General features: G+C 32.8%; 1 protein-coding gene across 4 annotated transcripts; it reads left to right on the forward strand.

The window, feature by feature from the left end:
• Positions 1–4061: 4061 nt before the first annotated feature.
• LOC128205063 (receptor-type tyrosine-protein phosphatase mu-like) lies at positions 4062–20619 on the forward strand. Of its 4 annotated transcripts, XR_008256164.1 has the most exons (22): positions 7214–7436; positions 7816–9336; positions 9863–9971; positions 10092–10192; positions 10357–10497; positions 10724–10887; positions 11213–11300; positions 12055–12119; positions 12297–12333; positions 13312–13415; positions 13850–13975; positions 14749–14897; positions 15131–15266; positions 16225–16353; positions 16729–16831; positions 17422–17498; positions 17713–17847; positions 18021–18155; positions 18275–18432; positions 18678–18813; positions 19362–19689; positions 19924–20619. XR_008256164.1 is itself a non-coding variant. In XM_052906471.1 (21 exons), exons 1-21 carry the CDS (start codon positions 4190–4192, stop codon positions 19449–19451), a joined length of 3753 nt encoding a protein of 1250 aa, XP_052762431.1. In that variant the 5' UTR covers positions 4062–4189; the 3' UTR covers positions 19452–20619. The 4 variants fall into 4 exon arrangements, 3 of the variants coding, with proteins under 3 accessions (XP_052762431.1, XP_052762430.1, XP_052762433.1); XM_052906471.1 differs by lacking the exon at positions 7214–7436 and adding an exon at positions 4062–4238 and having other exon boundaries at positions 19362–20619; XM_052906470.1 differs by having other exon boundaries at positions 19362–20619.
• The last annotated feature ends 209 nt before the right edge of the window (positions 20620–20828 follow it).

Raw genomic sequence — 20828 nt, forward strand, 5'->3', positions numbered from 1 at the left:
TTTATAGTTTAAAAATAGTAACACAAATTTAGGTCACCGATTGAAGTCGGGCAACGTCTGTATTAAATAAAATTTTAAAGGATTGGATTGTCCCCCTTATAACCATTGAATTACAATAATAATACTTTTGTACAGATGTAGATATGTTTCGACTTTAAACAATCTTACAAAATTTCCTCCAAGTTCCGCTGTATTTTAGGTCTTCCACAGAGTTTGATCCAGCGCTTGCATTTTTCTTTATTACTCACTGGTTTCGGAAACAGAACGAATTCCACACCATCTTTAATTCGGTCTGGATACCTTGTTTCCGAATTAAAAGTGCCATAACAGCACCTTTTCACCATAATTACTTTATACGACGATAAAATACCAACGAGTGCTAGTCAGTTTGACGTACAAAATGGCGGATAACAACACGGCTTTTCAGCGCTGTAACGTGCTTGTCTGATTGGACTAATCAATCAATTTCTGGCGTAAGGTAATTTGTGCATAGTCTTGTCTAGCATTTGCTGCAGTCCCGGCATACAGCTGTTCAAATGTGTGTGTTCGAATTATTTATTATTATTATTATTATTATTATTATTATTATTATTATTATTATTATTATTATTATTATTATTATTATTATACGAGCTGACAACAAGCATTGCATTGAAAGGATAGACAGAGGATATCGTGTATAAAAATATGTGTGAAGGAAAGACGTTGTTATTATGCAAACCCATTTTTTGCAATTTCTTTTCATGATTATCCAAATACGGCCATGAAAAATAAAGTGTTCAATATATGTTAACGTTCTTGTTTAAAATCAGTTGTTTTTAAAACGGCATCGTGATTGAAGTCACTTGCTTTATCGACGTCGCAAACATTTTGCCACAATAAACATTCGTTTACAAATCACTAATTGCGTTTTATTAAGATCCGAGTTATTGCCATAATCGGAATATGAATGCAATTGGTTGAAAATGAGCTTATCTAAGGAAAGGCAAAAGGAGTGTACACATAGTAGAATACCCAATAATAATAAGGCAAAATGGCAATCATCATACGTGTGTTTTAATTACGAAATAAAATATCGAATCTGACTTTGGGATTTGGTAAGATATAGGATAAAGAAGAAACCTAAAATTGTCTAAAAGAAAAACTATATCTGTGTGACTGTTTATTTGAAATAAATCTTGCGTTTGAAGATGATCTCAGGTATAAAAATAACAGTGCCTATTATGTCAAGCATAACTAACAAAACTACTGTCTGTCTTCTGTGTGAAGGTTTATCGGTTTATTTAAAGAATTTTACAGCTCAAAAGTGGGTCGGAAAGGCTAAAAATTAAAACATTTCAAAAGGATTCATATGTTTTTTAGATTTTAAAACCAGTTTTTTTAGGGAGTAAAACATACAACCTTCTGACATGTTTTGGAGTAATAAGGAGTTGACCAAATTTCACGAACGCAGTTTTAATCAGAGTTTAGACTAAAAAGCATTTTCGTATTTTGGAAAAGCTTGTCGACAGTATAACTATGGTTTTGTGTCAAAATACCCCAGACTTCCCAATCAACAACTTGTTCAGAGGTTTTGATGATCTTTTTTTCAAATAAGAAAGATAATGAAAAAGTGGATTCATTTCTTTGTTACAAAAAATATATGACTACCAATCAGATTACATGTTATCAAAAGAAATCAATTGTAAGTGAAATATTTTTTCATGAAAGGCAAATATTGATAACCTTAACTCCAGTCTTAATTGGGAAATGCAAACCTTGGGCCCGAGCGGAATCAACATACGCTAGTATTGTAGTTTTGTTTAAATTGAGCATAATAAGGCTTTAGGTTTATGTGATTCTATATCACGAGTGACTTTAAAAACGAAAACATATGCATGCTAATAATGCATTGCATGCGTGTTTATTTAACATCAGGTATTTAGGTAGGCAGGTGATTTTGACAATAGACTCAATTTTCTTTTCATTCAGGTCTGATATTGTCAATAAAACATAGCTTATCTCAAACGTCCCTTTTATAACTTGTTAATCTTTATCTGTAAGATTTAATAAGAAATGGATAGTCGATATTGGATTATACAATGAACAAATTAAAACAAAAATTGTATTCTATGTTAAGTTAACATCCATGAATGTTTTACGTTTAACTACGTTTAAATCATATCGAGTGCTACGCGTTACATATTTGCTTGCTTTTTCGAATAAATTGCAATGTGTTACCTGTAATATTAAAACTTGTAATAATTGCAAAGCCAACATATTTTTTTTATGAACCGATCGTTCGTTAATTTATTTATCGGCATATTCATATGCATACATATTCGAGTGAAAATAAAGTGAGCAAATCTATTTCATTAATAGAAGATAGCATCACAGAATATAACGTTGCTAATTTCACTCCATCTCTTTAATATAACAAACAGATTTTAATACGCTTGTTACGGTTCAATTGATCATTAACCTAGTGTAATCCATATTAATGAAAAATGCACATCCACTTTACAAAAGGGATATTATAATAAAGCCGGAAGATTAATTGCAAGTTGTTCTGCGATTGGATATTTTATATATTCCTTATACCTGATGTATGGAATAAATGAAAAACACAACACATTTCTTAAGTGTTACCGGTGTGGTGTTACCGGTGGTATTCTCTATATTTTTTCTGCTTTTCAAAAACCGCAAGTTACGTTTAAATTGAGTCCGTTTAAAATAGGAGGTGGGTATAATGTAGCTCATCAGTTCTTAGTATTGCTTAAAGTGAGGATGTCAACAAGGGTCATAAACGTAATCAATTATCTAGATTTAAAGAGCATGGAAAGGTCAAAGGTCACGGAAGAATGATAAAGGATCATTTACAATACATGTTTAAACTGTGATGTCTAACAAGATTTTTTTTTCACTTTGGCTTAGATCCACACTTTTTATCTCAAATTAAACCATACATTTACATCATGGATTCGGAATATTTCAAACAGATCTTTAGACTTCCAATATGCAATAAGCCCCCATGGGATATCGGAACTCTTTTTAAAATAGAATACACGGGTTCTAGTTGTGGTATATTTAATTAAAAATCGCAACGACATTGTTCAGGTTCCTTCGTAATACTCTTAATAAAGGGACCATCTTAAACTATTTGCAATCAAGTCATGTCTAACTAAATCAACGCAATTTTATATCATGTTTTAAGTTTTATGATGTACTTGGTTTTAGCATTTAACCGGCCAAGTGCCTTAGTTAGATACGTGTTAAGAAAAGAACCCAGGTTTAACCCTGTAATATTAACATTTAACATTTTCTTAAACATTATTTAAAACAAAGAAATGCTTACTTAATCGGTGCAATACTGAAAAATGTTACTAGACCCCAGCTTCGAAAATATTTTCCCAACTATGTACGATTTTAAACATATCTCCGCTTATTCAAAATATTCCAAAGAAATTTGAATAAACAATATCAAAAATCAATTAACCGTGAATTTAACAAAAGAAAGAACACACTAATTAAATTGAATTGTTTACTTATGAGTTCATCGAAAATGCAATATTCAAGAATGACTCAAGTCTTACAAACCCATTAACATTTGCTATACCGGATACAAATTAAACTTAAACTAAGTATCTTGCACTTTTATACTGGGTTGTGTGTATGCTCACCTCGCTTTGTTTATCACTACGAAACATAAAGGTTTAAGCGCTGTATCCTGTAGTGAAGATTCCCTTTGCGATATGAAATTAAATCAGCACTTAGCCAAGGTCTTATCGAATATAATTTTGTTCAGCTTAAGGTCCCGATTTAACCTTTACCTCACTCTAGGGTGAGTATACAGCGTTTCGTCAAACATCTAGAAATGTTTATTGATTGGACAATATCAAATTCATGTCTACCATTGTTTGTTTTTCGTCCATGTATCCTGTGTATAACAATATCATTCCATTACTTCAATAACAAGCCGGTAACGATAACTATAGATTAAATTTCCCATTGCCTGAAATATATTATTTGGTCATGATTCATTGAACTTCAACAAACTTCTTCCTCATTTTGCTTGCTTTTCTTTAACATACTTCTTTAAAACATTTAGAAAGTATCCAATAAAGTATTTGGTTGAGCATTGAACGTGCTTAATTATATTCATTTGAATAAAAGTGTAGTTGATGCGATTGACTAACATTTTAATTGCAAGATGATCGGAGTTATTGGATTTGCAATTGCTTTGTGTCTACTTTTTTCAGGTAAATTAATAGTTCTGTATATATTAACTTATTATGTATTACGTAATTATTGCGTATATTTATATTTATATTATAAGACATGGCTTATCTACCTAGATATTCAATTCCACTAAATATGTTTTATTTTTATAAGTTGGTCTAAAAACAATTACAAAACATGAACGTCCTAAGCGTTTCTTTAGAAATATATATACTCGGCTTCTTTACATCATTTAGTACTAACCTGTAATCATAGTTATTTAGCTTGATGTATGTCAGGCGTGTATTGCTCTTACATCATGAAGTGCAAATCGTTACTGGTGGGCGTATAACAACTTTGGAGATAACTCATTCGTATAAGCCCCCATTGAATGCAATGTTTATAACAATCTTACTGTTTGTGCTAGAAAACGAGTTAATTCTCCATATATACCATAAGTTCTACTAATGCTGATAACATAATTGCTACCACTATTTGTGAAGAACGAGGTGTATTGTTACATTCAAAAATAAATACTGTATGTGTTTAATGGCCCTCTTCTTGGTAAAACATATTAGACAAACTTGTATGCTCTATCTTAATACATGTACGTTTTCCAAATACCGTTTGAATATTTATGTGAAAAACTACAGGAACAACCTCAGAATCCAAAAGTTTAAACATTAACCCCGCTTTATGACACAGGGTAAACGCCAAAGAAAGAGAACACAAAAACGAAAAATCACAAACAAGAAACATGAAACAATATCACAAAACTCCACAAACAAACCAGTGCATATTATAAAAAATAGGTATGTTTATCAAGGATTGTTAGGTACCGCCTTGGAACGGTCAGTAAAATGTAAATTCACTGGGGGTTTAACCCATTTTACGTGCACCAACCTCATTCTTATCCCAACAAACCTGAACAAGGAAAACACGTCAAAGGTAAATCTTATCAAAGCATGCATCAACTTGAGAAAACGTAAAATAGGTAAACCCCAAACTTCTTCATCACTGTTTATTAATTTATTAAATGGCAGTGAAGTTTGTTACGAAACAAATAAAAACATATGACATTGAGACGGATATATATGAAATGTTATAAAAATACAAGAACGAAATGCGAAAAAGTATAAATTCCACAACTAAAACTAAAACGTTGAAAAAGGTGTTGTTGTTGTTGTTGTTTTTCTTTTCTTTATTTGCTAAAATCTATTTTTAAATATAATTGCTTCTAGTGCATTTAATAATTTTATTTCGTATTGAATTAAACTTTTCAAAATGTGTTTCAGTTTTGTCGCCCTTTTGCAATTTGCTTAATTTCAAGTATAAGTGTCAATTATGAAATCTCACCAAATATCTCACATTCACGCAAGTAATAACGACAGTGCGAGACAACGATTTTGTTATATAACATATTATGACTTTATAATCAAAAATTGTATCTATTATTCTCTTTTTTTAATTTACTACGCTTAAGGTTTAAAGTACTTTGAGTTATTGTACGAGCTAGTACTGTCGTTTTTAAATATTATGCAACATATTACACTAAAAGTACTAATCAATATTACTAACAAATAAGCATTAAGCCAATGATTTATCCTTTCCCAATGCCTCCGAAAATGTTTATATTATGGTCAACTTTGAATAAAGTACACCGTTTAAATGTGATTGTTTTGTATTTGTTGAAAGAATGAGTATGAAACTATATTTAATAACGGTTTTGCATTCGTGCAGCATCTTTTATCTAGTTTTTAAAAAGAAATCTAAAATTTGCAAAAAGCTGAATTTCCAGTAATTCTTGCATTTTTTTTGTTGGGAATACCGTGCAGCACAAGATCACAAGTATAAATTTTAACCATCAGTTGATTTGCTTCATCATAACACCTTAAAAATTGGCATAAATGGAACGTCCTATAATACCTGCATTTTATGACGGTTTTTTTGTCAGTGAAAATAGTGCAAATCTGAGTTGCACCCCCCCCCCTTTGTGGTTAATGCTACTTATGTTTCTATAAATAATATGTGAAGTACTTACATAATTATTTACATAGTGTAATTTTCTGTCTAGTCACCTGATTTTTCCGTTAAGGTAAGCGACAAAGAGGTTGACGAAGTAGTCATTACCTCTTAAGCGGACTAACAGAAGACCGAAATCAAATATGACATGTTGCGGCTGCAGTTTGTTTTTGAATTTTCAAGTTACCCTTGTCATAAAACGAAGCTGATTCTGTTCTTAATTTGATGGGAGATATGGCGGTCTGTGGCTGCTTTTATATTTTCATCCTTGCTCATAAGTCGATGCACACATGTAATGTTTTTTCAATAGTGATCAATAATGTCTGTATGTTTTATTCAAGCATCGTGTTATCTATCGTATAATTTAAAAATCATTTAAGATACAAACTGACACACTGTACACATAGACAGTCACAATAGCCATATCCTAAGTAAACTATTTTCTTATATAGAAACATAGTCTAGTTATTATTGGCGTTGCTCTTGCTCATTAAGAACGTACGTTACAGCATTTGAAAAAAACTCTTATTGCAATACTACATGATGACTGCTTTTACAACAACCAGCAGAACCATCCAACAGCAGTTTCAGTGTTTTGATTCTTGGTGTACACATTGCCCCTGAAATATAATTTAAGCGATGTATCCTGTTATTCAGATTACGTTTGCGATATAGACTTGACACTCAACTTAGGTAAGGTCATGACAATTTAAATATACGTTTAGCTGAAAGTATGTATCGATTGAACATCTACTCCCCTAGTTGTGAGAATTATATAAGGACACGCTGAAAGTTGTTGACTTTGGCATTTGCTTTAGTAAAGTTAGCAAATGGTCCATTGATTGACCAATATCATACTGGTTATACTTACAATTTGTACAATTTCATCGAAAGGCTTAAGAAGTTCCCATTTCCTTAGCTGATTACGATTGTTATAGAATAAATTCAACATCACCTCAAAGTTTCAGTTCTGTTATGAGTCACTGAATTTCAACAAACATTTCCTCATGTCAATTTGTGTCATTTAAGCGCACTTTTATCTAACATTTACAAATAACCAAGTTATGCTTTCGAACTAACATTGAATGAATTCAAATAGATTGGATTTTATTAAAACATAAACAGACGCAACCAATTTAGGCAACTTCAATGCACTCTTAGTTGCATGATGATCGGAGCTATTGGATTCGGAATTATATTAGAACTTTTTATTTCAGGTAAAGTGATAATGCAGTTAAGTATATATACATCTAAGTAGTATTTCTAAGTCTGCTTAGATATTCAATTTCGGTAGTATGTTACCTATTTGTACATATAGTCCAGAGCTGTTTGTTAGTACGTAGAAAGGTGACAAGGCAATTGTAAAACATGATAGTCCTAAACGGCGCTTTATATTTACATTGAAATTAATCTTTGATATATTTTGTTTAATTATGAATTAGACATCTTTGGTTTAACTTAATTACATATTTGCTCCATTAATTGCAAACAAAAAACTCCACCATGCGTGCGATGAAAGGAAATACGAAAGAATAATCAAACGAATATTTGTGTTTATGTTTATCTTTTGATACCCACAGTTTTGTTTTGTTTAAGATATTACAGCTCAGGATGACTGTAGTGATTGCAGCTGTTGTAACAACGGCGACTGTGATTCGTCTAGAACATGCACGTCGGGTTGCAAAAACGGGTACTGGCACGATAGATGCGACAAAAAGTGCACCAACAATTGTGCTAGATGTTCTCAGTATAATGGTGATTATTGTTATGATTGTCAACAAGGATACTATGTTAGATATAATAACCTCTGCGGAAAATGCCGTTATTCTGGCTGTACTTGTACCTATTATTCTGGTTGCGATGAGTGTTTAGAAGGTTACTATGATCCTAGTCGTAGATGCATTGAATGTCCAAACAACTGCAATAAATGTACCAGCTCAAGCAGTTGCTCATCATGCAATCAAGGTTTTTATGGATCTTACTGCCAATACCTGTGCTCGTCCGGCTGTGTAGACGGAATATGCGAAAGAGCAACTGGAACGTGTATTTGTAAAACCGGTTGGACTGATAGTAAATGTAACAAATGTTTACCCAATTACTATGGCGATCAATGCTCGCACCGCTGCAGAGCAGAATGTTCAGAATGTGACGACTTTAACAGCTGTCAGTCATGTGTTAAGGGAAACTATGGGTCATATTGTCAGAACACTTGCGGCAAAGGATGTGTCAATAATGAGTGCTACAAATCAAATGGTCAGTGTCAATGCCAAAGCAATTTATTCGTAGGATACCAATGCGATACCTGTGTCCCAGGTAAATATGGACAAAACTGTAACATAGAATGTCCTGGCTCGTGTTATTCTTGTACTGAAGCGACAGTCTGTACCTCATGCAAAACTGGCTTCTTCGGTAAAATTTGTGAACATAACTGTTCTGAATCGTGTACGAGTTGCTCACAATTAGGACAATGTGTGTCTTGTAGCACAGGATATTCACACCCAAGAAGACAATGTATTTGTCAGGACAAAATGTGTTCTACACCTGACAATTGCGATAACTGTATAAGTAACGAATATTATCCAGACAACGGATCATGCTGTCCCTGTTCATTGTTACAGCATTGTAAGTCATGCAATGTGACTTCAAATGTAACCAAGTGTACTGCATGTGATGAAGGTTTCTATCCAAACGAGAGTGGTGAATGTGTTAACTGTAGCATAACATGCATAGATGGCCAATGTGATTCGCTAACAGGAGAATGTAAGACAGGTTGCGAAAGCGATAACTGGGGTCAATTTTGCGAACACAAGTGCAATGAATCATGTTATACATGCAACCGATCTAATGGTGAGTGTTTGGCGTGTGCTTCAAAAATGAAATATGGGCCGAATTGTAACATTAACTGCAGTGAGACCTGCGTTGATAAAGAATGCTATATATCTGGAAAATGTATCAACGGGTGCTTAAAAAACAACTATGGAGAAATGTGTGAAAATGAGTGCGACAAAAATTGTATCTCGAAAGGTTTTGGGACAAGATGTTCATCTGAAAGTGGAGAATGTCTTCACGGTTGCACGCCTGGCTACACAGCAGTTGTGTGTCATCAAATGCCTCAAGGTAATTAATGCATGTTTCATTTCATCTTAAAATATATACTGCACTGAAAATGTCAGATTCCTGTCATTTATTATAAAACACCTCCAGACATATTCAGTTCTCAACTGAATACATACTATGAATTTAAAAAATGTGTTTACATTATGTTGTTCATAACTAAATATTTAAATTCGTATAGTCCTTTGAACAGATGAAACTTGACGTGTATATTGTATGACACGTAGGAATGTATGACGTCATTGTTAGTGTCAATACTGCGTTCCGATTGGACAATATTTAACCCTTGATATACGACATTAAAAGTTATCATATTTTATATAAACGTACGTTGTCGGTAACATTTCTTTCAGAACTGCATACAACATAAACGCAGGGGAAAAACCGATCAATCTTTAAATATAAAACACAATGATTTCGACGCCATCTCGTATCAGTTGAATTACAAGATGTTCCGTTTAAATATCAGTGATGACTGTTTATTGTGAAGAAGTATACTTTAAATGACCATGTTTCTATTTCTGTTTAGGTGAAACACAGACTCTTGGTGGCTCACCAGCAGCCGCTATAGGTGGAGGTGTTGCAGGCGGTGTGATACTAATCATTGGCGTCATCGCATTCCTTCTACTCAAGAAAAGGTGCGATTCTTTTCAATTTATTAGAGTTCTGCCTGACTTAATAGACCTTTACCATTTATGTAGAAACTTTATTTTACTCATAAGGTAATGCTATATATTGTTATGTATATTACATTGCAGACGTGCTGGAAATAGTAACAAAGCATCGACAACATTAAAGACTGCTCAAAATGACAAACAGGTTGACTCATCAGCGGTCTATGCGACTGTGAATAAAAACAGTAAGCGCATTCACAAGTGTGTCTTTTACAAACCTTAAAATATTACTGTATATGAGAGACACATATTTATTATTTCATAAGTTTCGGAAATAATCTATGTACGTCTGTAGACAAAAGATATATATTGTTTATTGTACGTGCAATTTACTCATATATTTGAGCAGCTGTTCAACCCGACGCCATTTATGCGAACACTGTTGACGATACCCCACAGATAATCTTGATTTCCAATCCAAGTTATCAAACGCCCACAGAGAAGAACACTAGTTCAGAAATGACTTGCAAAGAAGACAATCTTGAAATTGGTAAGATGCTACGCATGTTCAGTGTGTTTTTATAGCTATTAACGCAAGCTCTGTTCCATTCCACTGCACACTTTCCTGCTTATTGTACGTTACTTATAATATGAATCAGAATTCGCTTGTCAATAACCTTAAGTGTCCACAATGTTAATCAATTATAATACAAATATTCAATTCACTTTAAAATATCTGATGTAGGACTTCGATTATTTCGAATTGTTGTTTTCAGACGACGAGGACGCTATTGCACGGGATATCGCTATTAGGTTTGAAGAAAATGGAGGAGTGTATTACAACAATGCCAATGAGGTTAACAAAACCAAAGTGAAAGTTGAGGAGTTACCTGCGTATGTAACTGACAAAACGAAAAACTCGTATGAAGAAGAGTTTGAGGTACATTTGTAATAAAGTCTGAAATTGAAAAAGGTTTAAACAGTTTCGAATACATATCATCAAAAAACACAAATAACTTTAATTGCTAGAGTTGAAACAAATTCACGAGGCGTTTTTTTATTTTCGAATGAGTAATTTCGATCTAGGTAATTCATATGGTCCATGCTCAATATACATACTAATATACTAGCGTTGAAATTTTAACAATGTGAGCACGTGTATGGCCAACATATAACGCCTATGAGCAACCTCCTTTATAGTGTCCAAAGATTATTATGCTGACATACAGCTTGTTGTTACATTTTTTACACTCTTTTTCTTGCAGAAATTTCCATACGGTCTTACAAAACCGTTCGAAGATTCACAAAAGGCTAGCAATATGTTACGCAACAGATATAAAGGAATTTACCCCTGTGAGTGAATTATTTTGTTTGATTTTCATGAAACATGCGGGGCTGTTTAATGATGGTACATTTAAATATATGCTTTTTTATTTAAATTTTGTTTAAGTAGATACATTATCAAACGCGCAGGAATGTAAGATGGTAAACTTATGCCACAAGTATTTTTTTATGATTGTAGTGTACCTTCGTGGAGTCAGCAATGTTGATTGGACTCGATTCATTTATTGACATGTAATGTTTGAATATGGTCCGTATCGGATATCAACATTTGGTTCAAAGTTGCACTTAGTTGATGCTGCCTCCGATAAGTCTGATATCTATTAAGATGAACTTATACAAATATATACACATGTTTGGTTAATTTGCTTTCGAGCGCTTATATAACAGTTTAAACTCGCAGTGACTTCTTACTAGGTTTTCAATGACCTTGATGCGGCGGTTGCTCTGCGATGTATGGATAGTTTTGTAATGAATAGTGTTTTGTATGGCATGTGCCTCTTGTATGGTGTTTGATTGACTTTGATCAGTGTGTCTTTAAGCAGAATCCTGATAAATGGTTTGGCTTAAAGCATTTGAATATATTATTATAATTCAATGTGAAAACTACTGGTACAATCCCAGTTGTCATAAAATCAAAAACTCACTTCAGTAAGAGGCACAAATCAAGCTCCCAAATACAAGGATGGTTTGACTACCGACCTTAAGCTCTGAAAGACATATGTGTGTGTGTTGTTTTTTTCAACAAGCATGATCGTGTTTGCAGATGACGATGCACGGGTGAAGATTCTGTACAATGGATCTGATTATATAAACGCAAGCTTTATTGATGTATGTACTATTGTTGGATACTATTAATACCTTGGATCTGATTCCAATCACATTTTCTTTGCGTTTGTATTTTTTCTTAATGATTAGTTCGTTTGATAAATAGATAAAGTACGTTTGTAAATTTAGAGTCTTCATACTGTCAGTTGTCCAATTTTAACCAATTTATCTTTACTTCAGGGTTTTAAAAGAAGAAATGAGTACGTTGCAACTTTAGGTAGGTGTGATGAGTAATTTCCTTTAAGATATATAAACTATTATCATCATCATCATCATCATCATCATCATCATCATCATCATCATCATCATCATCTATAATAATAATAATAATAATAATAATAATAATAATAATAATAATAATAATAATAATAAGTATAATATCATCTTTTTATTTTAAGAAGGTAACACATTATGATAGAATTACAGTGTCAACTATTAAACATCACATTTTCAATATGGCCTTCTAAAACAAAACATAATGACATCTTTACACAATTCACACATGTATACATACTATTAATCAAATATCATCAAATACAATAAACAACAAGTCATATAAAGCATTAATGCATAATTAAACATGTTAATTATGTTGAACACATGTATACAATTCACACATGTATACTATCCTTCAAATATCAAAAAAGATAAAAATAAATAATCATATGAAGCAGTAATGAATAATAAACCATGGTAAATACACGAATTTCAAGCCCTTACCGACAAACACCCAATTTATTTTACAATAAGTGAGAAATATAATAATGAATATAACGTTTAAACAAAATGTTTAAATGTATTTAGTCGGAGTTCAAGTCTTTACTAGAATGTTTAAATATTTATTCAAAAGAAATTTTTTATACTTAAATTTGAACGTTGCCAATTTATGGACATTTCTTACTTCTATATAGTCCATACGTGCATACTGTTGTATGAAAAGGAAACCTTGAGATAATTTGTACTAGGCAACATATTGCAAATAAAGTTCTTTTTTGAAACTGATATAAATGTATAGTTTTCATCATTTGAAAATGTTAAAAGATTTGACATGTATGTTGGTACCATACCATGCATGGTTTTATATACAAGTACTGCAGATTATCTTAAAGAGATTTACCTGCTTCACACTGTACCCTTCACTATTTTAATTTTAAGGATTATATGACAAGGTTTTACAGACAATATTTATTCATAGGTCCGATGTCTAAACAACTTGGAGACTTTGGATTGTTTTGGGAAATGGTCTGGCAGCAGAAAATAGAAAAAGTTGTCATGGTCACCAATTTAATTGAGGAAAACGTAACTAGAATGTTAATACCTGAACGATTAAATTGTTTAACATGATTTGATCGATTAAAGGGTTTTGCATGTTTTAAGTGATTAAAGAGTTTTGCATGTTTTGACTAATTTAAGTGTGTTGCGTGTTTTAAAGAATTAACGTGTTTTTCATCTATTGTCTAGACCTTTGAAAACATTTTATAATACCTTGAAGTTAAACTGCTAACAAACATATACAGAAAACGAAAATTATTGCATAACCTTTTATGTTCCACATTTTGTAAGAAATATAAGGTAATCAATTATGTAAAAATCAAAACAAAGAAAAATATTTAAACACATTCCTATTTATAACATTACTTGACATGTATTATTCCTCCTCAAAATATGCGCTTTTATTAATCTTTGTTTACTGTTTTGTTTCATCTCAATAATGCAACTCGAGTATTTTACAGAAAGGGAAATGTGACCAATACTGGCCGAATGTTGGATCGTCTGCCCGTTACGGAAACGTTAACGTTACTTGTCTGTCAGAAGATGAGTACGCTGAATTTACCAGACGAACTTTTCACATATCTCAGGTATGATGTGTTATAGTGTATTAGTTAAATATTATTGAATGTTTGTTTACATTTTGTTTTTTTGTTTATTCCTTTAAAATCGAATATAGTAATACTAATATAAACTACAACAAATTATTTAAACATTTATCTTATGTCATATTAATTGTGAACCTCATTTTATTGTGAACATATTATTATATTTCATTGCCATTCGTAAAAGGAAGTTTTGATATGCATACGTTAAATACGGTTTTTATAAAACTACTTTATTTGATTGCTTGTGGTTGAGTGAATACATACCATGTATTTAATGAAACATAACTTTCTAGTCGTCCTAAATTTTCATGTTACAATCTACATAAGAGAAATATCCGGGTCTTATTTACCCTGCTTGCTGAGTTGAAACGCACGGTTGTTTTGACTATAACTAGTGCATGTGAAATAATCAGTTTCCAAACAATCTGTACAGCTTTAAACTAATGATAACATGATAGTAAACAGTGCCTTGAAGAAAAATAAAATAATAAAAATAGAGTATTCCTGTCCACACATAAATCAATGTTAATTGATATACATGTACTACCAAAAACAGATACTACCAAAATCTCATTTTTATATAATATATATATATATATATATATATATATATATATATATATATATATATATATATATATATTATATAAAAATGGGATTTTGAATATTGGTGATACGGTGCGAGCTTTGTCTGGTACTACACCGTATGATATCTATAAGATATGATGGATAATATCCTATACATTTTCCGCTAGAGTTCTGCAGAGAGAAAACTCCACCAGTTCCATTTCACGTGTTGGCCAGACAGAAGTGTCCCTGAGGATGTTACTTCTCTTGTGGAGTTCAGGCAAATGGTCCTGAATACTTCGACAAAGCTGAACGGTCCAACAGTGGTTCATTGCAGGTAGTACCATTTGAATGATCGTCTGTACAAGTATATATATATATACCATGGATCTTTATCACTATAAACCAAAAAAAATTGGGTTATCTTGTACAGATATATATTCGAATTAATGTTTTAAGTGTACATAGAAACATTACAAAACTGTTAGTTTTCTGTGTACTTTAACACAAAGCTACAAGCCAATATTATTTATCCTTCTAACATAATCATAAGTCTCCGTTTGCCTTCAGTGCTGGTGTTGGACGAACGGGCACCTATATTGCTCTTGACATCCTGACGAAGGAAGGAATAGCGGAAGGGAGCATTGACATCCCCGGATGTGTGCTCAACATGCGACAGAACAGGCCCAACATGATTCAAACACTGGTATACATCGTAGTATAGGTCTAGGAAATGTCTTTCACCAATGTATTGTAATTGAAATATCATAACATGGTGCAAGTCAGCTATGGAAGCAATACATTTGGACGAAAGGTCCTTTGGAATACCAAAATACATACGAAGTCTTAAACAGTCTCTGTATGACTGATCGTGACCTTTTCTTTGGAGTTGAATTGGCCTCCAGTATAGTGTTAATGTTTAACACGATCTCTGTTTGTTATATGGTAGTGAAATTTTGCCTGTATTTTCTGTTGTTTTAATTTGGCAATTCAGGATACTGAGCTTGTCCATGTTATTTCCATTATTTGATTGTAGCAGTTAAGGATACTTGGTTGAATTGACTCGTGTACTTTGATATATTAGAGCTGTCTCAATATCATAACGGAACATATATATCTCAATTTTAAACCGCAGGAAGAGTGACAGTCACTCTATTGGCTAAGAGCTAATAAATTTGTTGCTGTTGTATAAATCATAAGAACAATCAATGTGATGATTGTTTTATTCAAACCAAACGGATTTGTTTTGCTGTGTTTATATTAAAACAGTTTACAATGATCAGTTCACTCTTTCATAATTTTATTATTTTTAAATTCCCTTCTTTCCCTGACAAATAAGCTTAATTGTTTGCCGACCGGTATTTCACTGAAATAATTCCAGGTATTAAATTCCTCTATACTTATCACTTAAAGGTAGATCAACCGCGTGAGTGTTTTATTTTATTTTATTCAAAACCGTTTGGTCGTTATCGAGTAACTTTAAGATTAATTCAAAGATCTGAAATAATTATTCATTTGTTATGATAGGAAAACCTCAAAGGAAAGAGAGCTTTTGGAAATCAAAACTTCATAGACTTAAGGCAGACGTTGACTTATGGGTATGTGTTATTATACCAAGACCTCCGTCATATGAAATGTTATAAAACGTGTTTTTTTATTTGCAGGAGCAGTATCAGTTTCTCCACAGAGCCCTTGTTCACTCATTAACGTTGGACTGTAACCCGGTGAAAGGGGAGAGTTATCAGCGGTTCTTGGACAGCCTCAATGACGGTGATAGGGCGAAGTTGTTTCAGGTACTCCTCATGATATGATAATTGAAATATCAGAAAGAAATCTAGTAACCGACAAATAAGTTCTGGTAATGTGGTGTATTGGCACAAATCTCTATACGAGAAATGTGTAGTTAGTTCATGTTTTAAAATCGATCTCCACCTCCTCCTCAACCTTTTCGCTGACCTTTCCAGCATTCATGAACGGTATGGCTTATATAAAGTTTCCGTGCGTGTCACTTGTTGAATGTCTTACTTGCTTTGATTTGATCTGTGTGTTAACACTTTTACCCTATTCTGCTAGACTTGCACCTTTGTGTCTGTTATACTATTTAGATTTTTGATAACAATTGTAAGTAAAGTTGTCAGTGATGGAGAGAATTAAATGTTGAATTTCAGCAAACCCAGTTCACAGCGGAAGAATATTCAGAGAAAGAATCTCAGGCGATCGCGAGAAACAAAACACTCAAGGGCAAAAATAGACCAAACGCCGACATTCCAGGTAGAAAGTATTGTGTTATATTTGGTTTTCTAATTTTATAACTATTATACAGAGACTAAATGTTTGTTTTAGTGTATTATAGCAATAAAGTTCACCTCGAGAGAATCAAAAGCTGAATCTCACGAGTTGCTTTTTACTTTAAGTGTTCCCCTCTTTTTACAACTAAAGGGGATTAAAAATGACAGCTTTTCAGATAAAATCACGCTTAAGCAAAATGGAACCGAACGACATTTCGGAAATGACGCCGAATAAATGTGTTCGAGCATTGCACGCGCTGACGTTTTATTTGGACGTGAAAACAGGCTATAAATTAAAAGTAAAATATATGAAATTGTTATTTCCACTATCTGAAACTGCGAATTCATTGTTATTATACGGATAAATCTCTATAAACCACCGGAAAGGGTATAATAAAACTATATACTTTTATCAAATCTAAAATCTGTTTAGTTTATTGAATTTAATATCATTAATGGTGTCGCCATTTTATAATGAACTAATGTCATAATATATGTTACGTGATGTTATGAGCGCGTTAATAGTTAGTAGTCATTAAATAGCAATGTTTTATTAACTTAAATTCGATTTAGGTGACGGGAACAGACCCCGGCTGAATAAAGGCATAAAGGAGGGCAGATCGGATTACATTAATGCTGTTTTTATAAACGTGAGTTAAACAGTTTTGTACGCTTGATACGGATTTGTAAATCCTTTGGTCGTAGACCAAGGACAGTTTTAACGAACACTCTATAAAAAAAGTAGTTTTCCACTCGAAATCCTATAATCTGATTAGACAGTAATAATAACAAACCAATCAATATATCTGAAAAGTCATGTTTTGGTAAACTTAAATTTATTGGTGCACGTTTAATACTGGACAGGGTCATCGGACGAAGAATCGCTATTTGGTTGCACAAACACCTTTGCCAGAGACAGTCGATGATTTCCTAACGCTCATTTATCAAGAGTCTTGCTCGTGTATTGTCAGCTTTGAAACGGACAATGGAAATAATAAGGTACTGTCAACCTTATTTCTTGAACAATTTCAATGAGGCAGAATGTTAACGTATATACAATATTGAATCACAGCGTAGTATAATTAGACTTTGCTTATATTTGTATGTTTACTTTTGAATTTTTATGGAAAAAAAAGTAATTTTGCGAACACATGATGAAGTATGAATTTCAGAGCGTGGGCTCATATTTCCCTGCTGACAATCAAGTGTTAAAGACAGGGGCGTTCAGTGTGAAAAGTTTACGGCAAGATGGGAAGGATTATTACACAAAAAGAACTCTGATGTTGGAGCCAACGGGACAAAATAAGGTAGAAGCTTTCAATTTATAAAAAAGTAAGAATTAATTTTTTGCGTAACACTTTACCATTTACACGTTCTTACTTCAGGAGGATTTATAACTATAATACTATCATATATCAATTTCAAGGAGACTGTCATAAAAAGCATTCCGCAACTAGCGTTCAGTGCCTGGGACAGTTCGAAAAATACTCCAAGGTCCGCATCAGAGTTTATGGACTTCATTAACTATGTTGAGGAGGCATCAAGAGCATCTACATCTCGAGGACCAATTCTCATTCACTGCATGTAAGTTCCGTATTTATTTGCAGTTCGAGAGTACCGAGATTGGTCATGCTTGTCCCTGTAGTTTTCACTGTATTATTTATGTATTAGTATAACAATTGACAACTCGATATTGTGACCTATAAGAGGCCTTTTTAAATTTAGAAAAAAAATGCATTTGATTAATATGAAAAGAATAAATCGCAAATACAAATGTATGAGAAACGTTATCAAGACTGATTAATAAAACAAAACAAAATATTTACCAGTGACGGAGCCAGCAAGAGTGGTTTGTTCTGTGTTGTTTCCCTGCTCATACAGAAGATGGCCGTTGAACACGAGGTCAGTGTTGTAAACGCTGTCAGAAAGATCAAGGCAAGGCGAATGTTCGCTATTCCAATCCAGGTGATAACAATCGTCATATTATATAAGATTTATCTCAGTAATTTATGTCAGTGTCAGTGTCCACGTTATTCAACTAGTATCCCTGTAGTTCTCAAAACTAGAACCTCTGTAGTTTTACATAGGTTCACTGTAATTTCAAATAGTGTCCGTTTTCCTTTTCCTTCAAAGGAGTGACATTATAATTTCAAATAGTATACCTGTAGTTCCCATGAGGTTGCTTATAATTTCACATAGTGAACTTGTTGTACTAAAATGATCCTTTTGTTTCAAAGAGTGTCTTGTTCAATAGAGTTTGACTGTACTTGACTGAAAAAGTATTCATTAAGTTCCAAAACAGGGAATATCTCAAGTTACAGAAGGGCTACTAAGAGGTTTAAAATAGTGTCCATGTTGTTCAAAACAGTGTCCATGAATACCTAAGAGGTTTCATGAAGTTTCAAATAGCTTTAGAAAGTATCCCCGTTTTAGATTTGACTACTGCACTGCTCTACTAGACATCAAGTACAGTTCCATAACCTGCTCATTGAAGATTTTTCTTGCTGTTTCAGTCCCAGTTGGAGTTCTGCCATGAGTGTGTTCTGGCGTACATCAAGTCTTTTGAAAACAACATGTACTCAAACTTCGGGGAAACACTCTGAAATGTCAGAAGTGTGTTCAAGCGGACATGGATTCTTTTGAATACAACTTTTACTCAAACGTTTGCGAAACACATAAAATAACAACCCGAAGTTCAACATTCCCAAATAGTTAAACGGGATTAAAAGGATAAAACCCATTGTACTTTAAATTGTAAGATATTGCTGTATAAACCTAGATTGGACGGGAAACAGCTGAGCAGCTGGCCATAAGATTCAAAAAGTCTTTGGGGAAAGGCGGGTAGTTGTCATTCTAGCTTTTTAAAGTATTTTCTACATATCATTTACGCAAAATTCGTGTATTATAATGTTTATAAATTCTATATTTATATAAAGTATGTACAAATCTCAGGAACATAGCTGCAGATGTTATGAGTGTGCTCTAGTATACATGCACTTCGACTTTGGATAAAGGCATTTAGACATTTAGAAGAGATTAGAATTGTTTGATCATACTGTATTCCAAATGTTTCAGGGAACAAGGAACTATGAGTGTGTTCTAACGTAAATCTAAACTGTGGAAATGAAAATGTTCTACATATAATTTTGATTTGGTGTTCATAGCGTACCACTAGTTTCAGGACTTCAACATTGGAGAAAGGAATTGAGGCGTTGGTGCAATGACATGTATCTTACATCATGAGTTATCATATGATGTTTGGGTTGTAGTAAAAGATTGTCGTTCGGTTTTTCAATATATATGCAACACATTACTTACCATGTACATAAACTGTATATGTATTACTTAATTCAATTACATGATTCAAAGCGTAATGCTCTGATCACGCTTTACATAGATAACTTCGGCTGCAAACAATATTAGTATTCACAACATTGAGTGTTGAGTTCAGTTCTCATCCGAAGATCATTTCTGTATTTTATAACAATTCAAATAGCTCTTTATCAAAGATGTTCTGTGCCGTGACGCGGATCAATACATTTTCTATATAGAAACGGATTAAAAACATATATTATAGACCTGGCATTGAAATATTGTTGTTTTTTAATATGTGATAATAATCCTTTATAATACAATATTATATTATAATTGGAACAGCATGTACGAATTTCCGTCGACTGTCAAATGTATTAAGACTTGGATCTGATAAAGGTAGTACCGAAATTTTAAAGATTTGTACATGTATACATCATATGCTATTCAGTAAATAGGTTGTTGGTGAAAATCCTTGTTCTTCATATTTCCTTTTACTCCTTGTATGTTTTATTTAATCATTATTTGTATAGTGTATTTTTCGCTCGCGTTTTAGTGCAAATCTTTTATGAACAGTTATTAATGAAGTTTTATAAGTCCATCTATGCTTAAAAAAACGATAACACTTTTATTTAAAGCGGGTCATGATTGCATAACCAAATTACTAC

The sequence above is a fragment of the Mya arenaria genome, chromosome 10 (assembly GCF_026914265.1).
Source record: "Mya arenaria isolate MELC-2E11 chromosome 10, ASM2691426v1".
NCBI lineage: Eukaryota > Metazoa > Mollusca > Bivalvia > Myida > Myidae > Mya > Mya arenaria.

What these genes read in the sequence shown, in the direction of transcription:
- LOC128205063 (XM_052906470.1), top strand. Translation starts at nt 7,385, where the DNA reads ATGATGATCGGAGCTATTGGATTCGGAATTATATTAGAACTTTTTATT. An exon ending in CGTATGAAGAAGAGTTTGAG is followed by an intron (nt 10,888 to 11,212) that starts GTACATTTGTAA and finishes TTTTTCTTGCAG; the next exon opens with AAATTTCCATACGGTCTTAC. An exon ending in ATATAAAGGAATTTACCCCT is followed by an intron (nt 11,301 to 12,054) that starts GTGAGTGAATTA and finishes TCGTGTTTGCAG; the next exon opens with ATGACGATGCACGGGTGAAG.